Raw genomic sequence first — 12,851 nt, forward strand, 5'->3', positions numbered from 1 at the left:
GTGAATATTCAATTGTTGTTGTTGTCACGAGGTGCCTTCAACAAGTTTCCAGACATTTTTTGTACAAGCATTTAAAATTGTTGTTTTTGTTATTGCTATACATCTTATGTGATGACTAACCAATTTTTATGATTTCAGGTTTAAATGAACAGCTACAGCAGGAATTGGAATACACCCTACTAAAGCCTGGTTGTCACAGCTGGTGAATTTCAAAAATACTATCTGGATGTAAGGACAAATTAGAAGAATGATATGCAATAAAATTCTGTTTTAAACTTGGAAAAAAATTCTACAAAAACATATGGAATGCTTCAGATTGTTTTTGGACCATCTTGCATGAATCGATCATCAGTTTTGGAGTGGCATAAGAAATTCAAGGAAAGCAGTTTGAGGGATTATGAGAGGTGTGGGGGGGAGGAGTAAGGAAGTCAAAAAACTAGAGTTGAATGGTCGAATAAAGAATTTCATGGATAAGGACAGTCGTGTGTCAATAGAGACAATCAGTGCAATGTCAGTGTGGGAACTGTACACACAATTATTTACGAGGAACTGAAGATGCGGAAGATTTGTGCGAATTTCGAACCAAGGGTGCTCAGAAGATAAGAAAGACATTATCATGCGTATCAAGACAGTTTCTTACCTTCCATATAGTCCAGACCTTGTTTTCTGTGACTTTTGGTTATTCCCTAAGCTCAAGGAAAACCTTAGAAGTTGTCATTATGAGACAATTGAGTAGATGAAAGAGAATGTGACACACAAGAAGAGTTCCATGGGGCCATCCAGAAGTTGTTGGAATGGTGCAACAAGTGCATTGCAGCCAGAGGAGATTACTTTGAAGGGGACGAGTTTCATGTGTGTACTATCAAGAAAAGTGTCTATACGAAAAAAAGGTCTGGAAACTTTTGCATAAATAAGCATCATTTAGGATGATTTGTTGGCATTCGTTTCCCTGATATCTTTCTATTAAGAATTCTTTCTAGAAGAATATTGGGTTCTTATGGGAGGGACCACATGAAGATTGCCAATGTTATTAAGTGAAAGTGTGGAACAAACTGGATTTGAACTTGGTACACCCAGGTTGTACGTCTGTGTTGTTAACCACTACGCCACCATCACCTTTCTGTTCTTATTATATTATAGGCAGTGTGATAACAATTTATTTCAATTACAGAGTCTGACTGAAATAATTTATATTATGAAACATGTTTAACTAATAAAAAAAAAATAAAACACTTAGCTGTACAAGGAGAATAATTCTAATTGAGTTATTTCCATAACAAATTTTCACTACTTGTTTAGTTTAATCAAAACAGTAAAAAATGGAAATATTGGAAAATAAATTATATTCTATGTACTCGTTATGGAATGAAATTTTCATACAAAAAAAAATCACTTAATTTGATCAAGTATTTTTTTTTTACAGACGAAAATCAAATTTTCATGAGATTGATTCTGTTGTGGCGATCTTGCTTATTTCGTGGATGAGGAGGGGGTGTTTTTAAATGAAAAAGTGATTAACAAACTACAAAATGAAAAAGAATTAAAAAAGGACATAGAAACTCTGTAAAACAAGTGAAAAAAACTAAAATAATTATCTCAGTATTTTTCTACCCATGTTTCAAAATAACTTTAACCAGTAATTGGAGTTATCTACCCTGGCCCCTCTTCTCATCTGCGAAATAAATAAGATGACCGCAACACGACTGATCTCATTAAAGTTTGATTTTCCTCTGTAAAAAAACTACTTGATCAAATTAAGTGATGTTTTTTGTATGAAAACTTTATTCCATAATGAATATGTACAATATAATCTTTTTAATATTTTCATTTTTTTATGTCTATAAGCAAGTACCAAATTTTCATTACTTTTTCTATATAAGTTTAAAAACTCACCAAACTAATAAAAATATAAACTAAAATATGCATAAAGTTTTAGGTGTATTAAAGGACTTTAATAAAAAGGAAATAATGCAGTATCAAAGTTTGGTTGTTTTGTTTTACGGCATATCAACCCATTACATGTTATTTAATGCCGAATCCAGTTATTTTGGAAAAATGTATTAATGTTGCATTCGGTTATTTTGTAAAAGGTATTATTCTTCAAGCTTTTTGTATCTTCAATCACTAGTTTGTAGGGTTTGGTTGTTTTATAGGGGATTTTATCGTTTTTGTTCCCTGCCCTGCAGAACATGAATGAGTTTTGCAGTGGGAGAGGGAAAACAGTTACAATATTAATTAATGTTTCATACATTTTAAGTTAGGAAACCAGTCAGGAGGTAGGAAAAGAAAGGAGAAATGGGAAGAAGAAAAGAGAGAAAAGGGGGGGGGTGTTTTGAGTTTTGCAGAACCTAATTAAGTTTTGCAAAAGGAAGTAGAAAAACAAAAAGCATCAATGTTAGGTGCATTTCGTCTCAGGAAGCCAATATCTTCAGACAGCCTGATCTGGTAGCTCCAGCGCAGTATTCAAACAAAAAAGAAATTAACAAAATTGTACAGTGAAAGATGACAAATTCCCAATTACCTTTGTATCTCATCCAATGCATTGTAGGTAATAAGATCCGAGAAAGAATTCTGTTTAGTTCCAAAACTTTGGTCCGATAGAATTTCTACAAAAGAAAGAATATAACTAAATGCAAAAATAACAAATAGCGTCAATAGTTATAGAATTTTGTTATTCAATTCCATTGTCAGATTCTTTCATTCATGTAAGCATGTATATGAGTGAGAACGTGAGTGAATCACAGACAAACAATTGAGCATAGAAACATGGAAATGAGTCCAAAATTAAGATATTATTTCTCTCTGTCTTCTACTCTCATTGAATCTCTTTCGCACTCACATTTATTCAATTTATTTATCTCTCAAAGATCAAATAAAAACAGTCATAGCAGCGACAAATTTTGAACAAACTTCATGTCATTAAAACTATAAACCTCGAAATGAGTTGAGTGTTTGCAAAATCAATAGATGCCAAAAGTAATAAAAAACATTGTTGCAGGAAAAATACTACTCTTACAACAAAAGAAGCCAATATATGGTTCACATCTTAATTCAGCTAAACAAAACTTGGTACCAGTTTTCCTTTAAATTGTACCAAAGTCAAAAAAAAAATTTCTTGACACAGTTTAATTGTACTGCTAGCAACATTTCAAGTGAAGCAAGAGAAATGAGCAAACAATACAAAATATTTAAATATCAACGAACGAAAGAAGAAAAGAAAAAAAAAGCTGGTCGTATAAGCATTCATTTAAGTATTATTTGGTCGTGTTATCCAAAATGTCCACACTTGTTAGATATGAGGCACTCCGTGCCAGACAGGCAAAGCCACCAGTGACTCAAATATCTATTTTCTATGATACTTCATTCTTCCATCCATGCTCAATGTTTTGAGCCGGTCAACTGAATGATATCGCTCTGCAACTCTGGCACAGTTGTCCCTTGAAATAACATGGTGAAATGAACATATGTTCACTAGCAAAACATGCTCTAGTAATTACTCAAAACCTGTTTTTGGCATCTTCATCTGTCTGGTAGAGAATGTCTTATACAGTATCACTCTCCTGCACCATTGTTTAACCCCGCTTCTTCTTTTCACATCCTGGTCACAGCACCATTTGTGCATGTTCATGCCTTTGATTGCTTTACCTTAAACACATGTGCCATGGTTTTTCTCTACCTTTTTACGAGCAATGTTGAGATTCTAGTAGTTGCTATCGCCAGCTGTGATGTTGTAGTCCACAGTTTATATATACATTTGACTTGTTGGATACAGATTTGTGCGTGTGTCATTTGGATTTTGTTGCTAGTGTCTCTACATCTTCGCTTAATTGTTCTCCCATCGAACTTTGTCACTATTCCCTGTTCCTCACAGTGATCATTTCTGGTCTTCCTTAACAGACAGCATCACTTCAATATATTTTATTTTTCAACATATTTCCAAATTATCTCTAACGTGGTCACTCATAATTGTCATGCACCATTGTGTAATTGAAAAGTCTTATTTAATGTCCTTTTTGTTATTCAGACATCACTAGCTAATCTCTCCTATTAGTCCTGGTGGAGGAGGGGGACATATTCACATCTGAATTAATATTTGAATCACGGATTTTATTTTATTTCTCTTTACAACACTCACTGTTATTCGATTTATTGTGCTTCATCAGCAAAACAGAATTTCTTCCATTTTATTTACGAAAATGTCATAAAAATATGGGAACAATATTCTCATGAGAAATGTGAAAATGCTGGCAACAATTGATTTCCATTCCGTGACCATTTTTTACTTGAAATGTAATGTTTCATGCTATTATTTCTTATTGATCTACAAATGATGACATTATCAAAAATAGATCTACGATTAAATCAGATGATTGATGAGCTGGGAAAAATGAATACCTCACTCTCCAGTACCACCGGATGATAGCATTCATAGGCATTCCAGCAAAACTAAAATGTCAATAGTAGCAAGTCAGTTGCAAATTTCAGTTGGAATATAGAAGGCAGACAATGCCAATTTCATTAAAATCCAACTGAACATCAATGACTTTAAGCAAATTTTAAATTGTACATAGAATATTTTGCATACATTTTTAATGAAAATAAAATTATTTTTATTTACTTCTGACTAAAGATTTCAAAAGTAAAAAAAAAAAAATGACTTCATTGGCATCAATTAGAATTGAAACCAAAAATACAACTCTCCAACCTTATGCATTATCATATAGCCTAAATCCAAAAAGAAACAAAAATTAGATATGAAAATATTAACTTTAACTCAAAATACAGCCCAGTATATATATATATATATATATATATATATATATATAGTAATTTATAAAATATATATGGTGATTAAGCTACACTGAATATTCTGCGTTTCATCCACTATAGGATTCATCAGGCTTATGCGCGAATTCTGTGGTTGTTTCTCGTTTTTATATATGTTGAGGATTTTAGTTAGCCAATCAGCTTTCTAGTATCCACCGCGCCCCTTCCTATCAGCCAATGGGCATGCATTTTATCGAACAAAGGATCTGTTTTTTATAAAAAAATAAAAAATAAAAAACACCGTATAAAAACAACACTAGCGAATAAATACTGGGAACTCAAAGAAAGCGGACATTCGCCAGTAGTCAAATGGAAAATAATAAGACAAGCTACCACGTGCAGACATTTAGACGACCCATGTAAATTATGCCTCCATGGAAAATTTGAAATCCTGTACTTTAAAGAACCCCAAAATCTATTAAACTGTAGACGAGAAATAGCAAACAACTGTGTTCACAAAATAAAACTTACTCTAGGATAGCGATACAAAATAGCTTTAAAACTAACAAAAACAATAGAAAACAAACAAATAAATAAATTAAATAAACATGAATATACACAAACGATCACAAATATATGTATATATATATATGTGTGCATATATGTGTGTACACATATGTATATTTATATATATAAAAAAAAAAAAAGAGGAAAATCGTCTGCCTTAAACCACTAACCTAGTTCTAAAACAGATCCTTTGTTCGATAAAATGCATGCCCATTGGCTGATAGGAAGGGGCACGGTGGATACTAGAAAGCTGATTGACTAACTAAAATCCTCAACATATATAAAAACGAGAGACAACCACAGAATTCGCGCATAAGTCTGACGAATCCTATAGTGGATGAAACGCAGAATATTCAGTGTAGCTTAATCGCCATATATATTTTATAAACTACTAATTAGCTCTACCTACGTATTGAGCACTTTTGAAGTAAATACTTAAAGTTTACGCATAAATCCATACTTTCGTACATTAATTTTATGTGAGTAAATGAAGTAGTTATATATATATATATATAATCATTTTCATCTTAAATTGTACAGAATTATGCAGAATGTAAAAACTATGCATAAATAGAATTCATCATAATAGTGAAATGAAACCAATCATTTAATAAGAAACCATAAATAAATAATAAATTCTTGCTTTTCACATGAATATGCAAATTAGTTAACCTTCATGTAATCGCTCACATACCCATGACTAGACATATTAAAAAATTGTGTAAAATTTTATTCTAACATTTCATTTTATTAGTACATATATAATTAATAGTAATAGTATTTATGTCATGTAGTTGTATGGAGCAATAAAATTGGAATAGAAATCTATTTTTGTTCAAAGCTGATGAAGTAACTGTTGTTTGTAGTATAATCTATATATAAAAGTGAAAATGTCTGTCTGTGTACACTTCCCTACCAAATAACTCTGTCAATTTTCGCTCTACAGACTTGAGGTTTGACATAAGTGGTATTGAGATTTGGAAAAATCTTTTTGTTTTTTTTTTCGCCAGAAATTTAGCTGGTAAGGAGTCAAAGTTCAATGATTTGATCTTTGAGAACTCTACCAAACACCTCCAACAATTTTGGGTCTAAACACTTGAAATTTTAGATATAGGTTACTTGGACATGGATCTAACTTTATAATTTGATTTGAGCCCAAGACAATTAATGTTAAGGGGTCAGAATTGAGGTCAAAATTAAAAAAAAATTGACCTCTGCGATCTTTACAAAATTACTCAGCCAATTTTTGGTCTAAACATTTGAAATTTTACATAAAGTGTATTCAAACATAGGGCCAGCTTTTTAATCGTTTTTTTGCTGAAAATTTGACTTCCAAGGGGTCAATGTTCAAAAGCTTTTACCTTTGCAGTCTCTAGTAAACTATTAAACATTTGAAATTTTACATAAAGGGTATTCAGATGTGCAGCAAGCTTTTTAATCAGTTTTTAGGCAAAAATTTGGCTGGTAAGAGGTCATAGTTTACAGAGTTGACCGTTGCAGACTCTACCAAACTCTTGCGCCAATTTTTATTTAATTCGAGCCCAAAACAATAAATGTTAAGGGATCAAAATTGGGGTCAAAGTTAAAAAAAAATTGACATCTGCAGTCACTACCAACTTTTCTCAATGGTAGTTAAGAAAGCCTATTATATAGAAAGGCATTACCGTACATATTCACATTTTTAATATATACACATGCACATAAAGTTATGAACAGTACATAGAGCCTGAGCAAAGCCGGGCGGAACTGCTAGTAACAATAAAAAAGAATCACTCTTAGAATCACTACTAATAACTCAAACATTCTCAGAGTGACAAATGCTTACTGGTTACTGCTATTGAGAATATGGTAAGTCATCTTCACTCTCTTTGTTGTTGTTAGACTCCACTTCTGGTTGACATTTCTACACATGCAAGGCTTGCCATACAGCAAATGAGGAAAACTGTCAGCACACAAACATCAGCAGGTGCTCCACAAGTTTTTTTTGTACTGTTATTTCACCACAAACAAGGCACAGTGTCACTTTGTTGTAAGGGGTTACTATTCAGAACCAAATTTACACAGATACTATGGAGGAAGTTGGGCAGTCAGATGTTTGTTCATTTGAACTTTTGCATGTCAGTACAGTGAAGGGAGCAGAGACCCGAGAAGAAATTCCAAAGTCTAGCAGTTTGACGGAAGAAGCTATTCAAGTAGAAGCTTTATGGTTTAGGGATCTTTACAGTGTACAGGTGGGATTTTGCTGCTTGATGGATTTGTTGGGGTTGTCTACATCGAAGGGATACAAGAGCTTTGAGTTCATCCAGGCACATTCCATCAAAATACTTGTAAAAAAAGGCATAAAGATGCCACATTTTGGCGATGGAACATACATTAGAGTTTGGTTGCTAGTACGGGACCTATTAGGTTAACGACTCGGTTTTTAATCCTGTCTAGGAGCAAGACACTAGTGATAGATGCACTAATCCATGCACGGATGAATATTGGCTTTGTACAGGTACAGGATAGTCTCAGGAATGAGTAAGCTTCTAGCACATTAGAGAGCTAACCTTCTTCATAGACGACATTAGAAATTACCTCAATATATTTGTTCCAATACTGTGAATGTTAAGCTTAGGAGTTTGAATGAAGTACTTTTAAGTAGTGTATCATTAGCCATGGCAACCAGTGGTCGAGAAGGTTCCTTGTAGTTATTAAATGAAAGGAGCTTAGTCATTAAGGAGCATTAAATGTTACAATCCGTTTACAAGCCCCATTTCACTACAGACTGGAGATCTTCTTTTAAGGTTTTAATCATTTCCTTTTCTCCCTGTCTGTCATGGAGCATAGTGTCATTAGTAAATATACCCATCTCAGAGACAATTTTATCAGGAGGTTATTTATGAATATTAGGAATAATATAGATCCAAGGATTGACTCCTGTGGCATACTTGAATTTATATTGTGTTGTTTTGACAAATGACCATCAGAGACAACCTGGATTTTTTCTCTTATCAAAGAAGGATTTGATTATGTTAAGTATTCATCCAGTAATACTATATGATTTAATTTTCATAAGAAGACCATTGCATCAAACCCTGTCAAATGCTTTAGATATGTCTAGGGCTACTGACCTAGCTTCCCCTGTCTTATCCAGTGAGTGGTATATACATTGGGAGATTAATTAGGATATATGTAGGCAAACAGGCTTGCCTAAATCCATACTGTTGGTTGGAAAAAAATTTATAATCCATGAGTTGGTGGAATAGTGCTTGATTGATTAAGGACTCAAAGATTTTGGTGAAGAGAAAGAGAGAGGAGACTTATGGGATAATAATTAGTGGGTTAGTTCTTTCACGAGAATTCTCGAAAACTGGTACCACAGAAACAATTTTCCAGCAGTCAGGAAAGTAAGATTCAGTATTTGTTGAAGAGTTTGGAGTTTTACAGACTTGTCATTGATTGTAAGATACTATGAACATTCATCAAGAGCGAACAGGAGCCACTTTTAAATGATATATTACAAGATAGCCTTTAAAACAACAGAACAAAAGATGGAGTAAGATTAACTCTGTCTTTCTGTAGAATTCATTTTGTGCATAAATGTCATAAAATTCATTGGTTCTTTTGCAAGTATAGTCTCAAATTTTGATAGACTATTTCATATAAAACATGTGTTTTCGTTAAAGTTAAGACATTTCGAAAGTATTCTATAGGTTAGAGTTCAGCTTCTCTAAAAGAATAAAGAATAATTATATTAAATCCAACAGGGAATATAGATGTATACTTTTGGATTTACATGATTACATATCTTCACATCAATGCTGCAGCAATATGCTTGAACATTGTCTTCCTGGATGCGAAAGTTAGAGAATCAACTGAGAAACAGCATTTTAGACACGGAACAAAAATGTTTCTGTCAGTATAAGAGAAACATGTTTCTAAGATGTAAAACCTCACCCAAATGATCTGTCAAGAATGGAGAGAAACCTGGGCGATCACATTCTGGTGCTGACATACAAGGTTTCCAAGAGATGTTAGCTGTAAATCAGAACAAAAAATCATAAAGATTAATTTTTTTGTTTCAAATTCATTTTTCAATAAATGATTAATGTCTGACCAAAACTATTTCAAGTTTCATTGTTCATCAAGAAAAAGATTTATTTTAATGAATTAAATGATTTGTAAAATAGAAATTAACTTTTAATTTGATTTTAGATGAAAAATGTTTTTCCAGATTTTTTAATTTCAAATCCCATTGTTACTCTGAAAATCATATTTAGTTGCCGTGAAAGTGAAAGGATAACTGAATAGCAAATAAGAAATCAGATAAGCATATAACAAAACCCCAAATATACTTCTCCATCAAAAAGAGTATCGATACTGGATCGCTGACTGGAACGTTCATATTGGAACTACCCCTATGCTCTACTTTTAAAAAGAATATGTCTAATATAAAATACGATTTAACTGATTGGTAAACTCTCAGTATAGATAACTACATACTCTCCAAGAAATTCCAACAGAAACTGAACAGCCAGCCAAGATATACCCCTTGGATATGCTGCCGCCATTTCAAACCACCACTTTGACAGCTTTAAACATAATAAATGTATTGGAACTAAAATTGCTTTCAGAACTGCCAGCAATCACTGCAAAAGGTTATATAAAACACAAGTCATATACTTAGTTCATCAAGTCCAAAGTAGAAAAACAGTAGCTTGGTTCTCATGAGTTTTGGCGAATAACAAGTATGGTCCTGAACAGATGCATGCCCTCTATCCTGACCTTCATCAATGGACCTGAGATGATTTCGTTAGCATCTAACAAAGCTAAACTCTTGCATCAAACTTAAACCTATGTGATTAGGCCATTTACCTCTTAAATTTCCTCCCAAAATCAAAAATAATCTGACAAGATCCACATATCTGTTTGCGATGTTGCCATACTCAAGAATTTTGATGTCAACAAAGCAACTGGTTCTGACAACATTTCAATTATTGTACTCAAAAAGCTGCAACTGAAATTTGCATCCATTCTTACAAAGCTGTTTAATTGATGTCTAAAACAGAAATGCTTCCCAACACCTTGGAAAACCTTATTAGCTTTCCCAGTATTTAAAAATACCTGAGATCAGTCTTCTGCATCTCAGTACAGACCAATTAGTCTTCTGTGTGTCATAAGTTGCTTGAATCCATGTTAAATAGAGAAATTGCCAATCACTTCTGCAAAAACAATTCAGTGAGAAGCAATAAGGTTTCCATCCTGCTGACTGACTTCTCAATCCCACTTTCCGACCTTAGTGTCCAAGTTCTTGCAGTGAAAACCCTTCTTCTCAAGAGCAATAGACCTTGACACATTTGGCATAAAAGACTACTTCAGAAGATTTTCAGCTATGGAATATCTGAAAATATCTTTTCAATTATAAAATTATTTCTCTTTGATAAGTTTTTACAAGTAATCATCAATGAACAAAAGTCCAAAGTTCAAAGTATGAACGTTGGTGTGCCTCAAGAATCCATCACGCTCTCTTCATTAATGATCTCCCAAATCATGTTCTAAATTCATTTATTGATATATACACAGGAACACAGGGTAGAGCAAGTGCTCGCGTGATTGCAAAAATTCGGAGTAGATAAATGAAGTTCAAGGAACTCCTGTCGTTACTAATCAGCAAAGTATTGATCAAGAGAAAAGTCTAGCAGGTACATAGTGTGACGATGTATGGAAATGAAAGCTGGATGGTAAGAGTTGAGTAGAGGACATTTAAATGTAAACATGCACTGTGCTGCATGTTTAGTGATGCATGTAAATAATAGATTTGATGCAGGTGAGAGGTATTTGCTTAAGAGAGAAAAGGACGCACAAAAAATTGAAAATCGCTTAAGGATTCAACCATCCAGAACTTGATTTTGATTTGAAAAATACTAAGTGATACTAAACGGTGATCATGCCATTTTAGCCTCCAAAAAAATAAATATTTTAAGCTGGAATTGTTGTTTTATTTGGAGGAAGAGTTCTTCTGTTGCAGCAATGAGACTGACGTCAAAATAAAGAAACAACTCTGGACCGATCAATGAGCAGACGATCACAGCATGTGCAGTGAACGCACACCCGTTTATAATAATAAATAAATCAAATAATAAAAAATGATGTTGAAATGATATAAAAAGAAATCATGAGAAATGGTCACAGAATGTTATTAATAGATTAACTTTCACAAAAAGAATTTCTATAAATATTTATGAAATATCTCATTTCAGCTACGTTTTGCTTTGAAATTATGTTTTTTTATTATTTATTTTCCACACATAGTGGGAAGATATGACAAAAGGGCCTGAAAGTGTGATTGAAAAGCCAGCGTGCTAGAGGAAGAGCACTCTGGCCTGCAAAAAATACTTGGGCATCCATATTGGCATTCCATAGTAGGGGTGACTCAGGCAATTAGCAATAAACTAACCCCTTCTCAAATAGTGAAGGCAAAGCCTGGGAAGCTGGACATCCTAGAACTGCACATACCACAGTCAATAGGGAGAAAGGCATTTCAGAAATAGACTAGATTCTGTTGATTTTCATGTCAAAATTCCTCTGAGTTTTTTAACAGTTGTTTTATATTACAAACACAGAATAGACTTTAGGCAGAAAGCAAAAAAAAAAAAAAAAAAAGGATTAATTCAAAGGAAACAACTCGTGAGGCTTTGGCTGATTATAATTTCCCCTTTATCTTAAGAGGAGTTGAATAATTACACTTCAAAGAATATAAAAAATATTTGGAGAATCTGAAAACCACCTTTTTTTTTTATTGAATTTTTCATGTTATTATTTTTAATTTACCAACTTGATTAAAAATTGCAATTGCAGAAAGCCATTTATTAGTAATTTAGATAATTACATTTTTATATGATTAGTGTTCCCTTAACCTTTACATATGACCTCTGGCTTTTGATATTTTTGTTGAGTAATTAACAATCCATTTGTTACGCGACAGTAATCAAATTAGTCGATAGAATCATTTTTTATGTCATCTGCAGACCTAATCATCACTTTCAAAACCATTTACTTTTAAAATTGTAGTATTATGAAATCAGACAATAAGAAAACCCCAAGCGAATTATAACAAGATAATCAAACACCTTTGCTGTAAAAGAGGGCAGAAATTTTATAAGCCATCAATAACCAAAGAAACAAATGGGAACGAGATAGCTTCTACAACAGTAATAGGTTGTTCAATGCTACAAGCAGTGGTAACCTTTATGTAGGTGTTGTGAAACACTACTGAATCCCCTACTTATTTTCAATCAATATTCCAATTTTCAGATTTTGTAATCATTCCCATATTCCTTTATTTTCTTTTAAAGTTGATAACTTCCTTTTATTCTTCTGATGATGAAGGGTCTATCCTTGGATCTCTATTATTCCTAATATTCATAAATGACCTCCAACAAAATTGCCTCTGAGATGGGTATATATGCTAATGACACTACACTCTATAACAGGCACGACAGGAAAACAAATGAACACATATCTAAAGAAATAGC

General features: G+C 33.0%; 1 protein-coding gene across 1 annotated transcript in view; it reads right to left on the minus strand.

Annotated features, from left to right (window-relative positions):
* The window catches only part of LOC145263208 (uncharacterized), a 291,719-nt gene that overhangs the window by 110,149 nt on the left and 168,719 nt on the right, over positions 1 to 12,851 (minus strand). Inside the window, exons 9-10 of the mRNA XM_080120287.1 lie at positions 9,274 to 9,354; positions 2,522 to 2,606 (exon numbers count right to left, since the gene is read on the minus strand). Coding sequence (XP_079976413.1) covers positions 2,522 to 2,606; positions 9,274 to 9,354 — 166 coding nt within the window. The remainder of the gene's footprint in view (positions 1 to 2,521; positions 2,607 to 9,273; positions 9,355 to 12,851) is intronic.

Source organism: Euprymna scolopes, chromosome 3 (assembly GCF_053919585.1).
Source record: "Euprymna scolopes isolate OS-2025 chromosome 3, ASM5391958v1, whole genome shotgun sequence".
Taxonomy (NCBI): Eukaryota; Metazoa; Mollusca; class Cephalopoda; order Sepiida; family Sepiolidae; genus Euprymna; species Euprymna scolopes.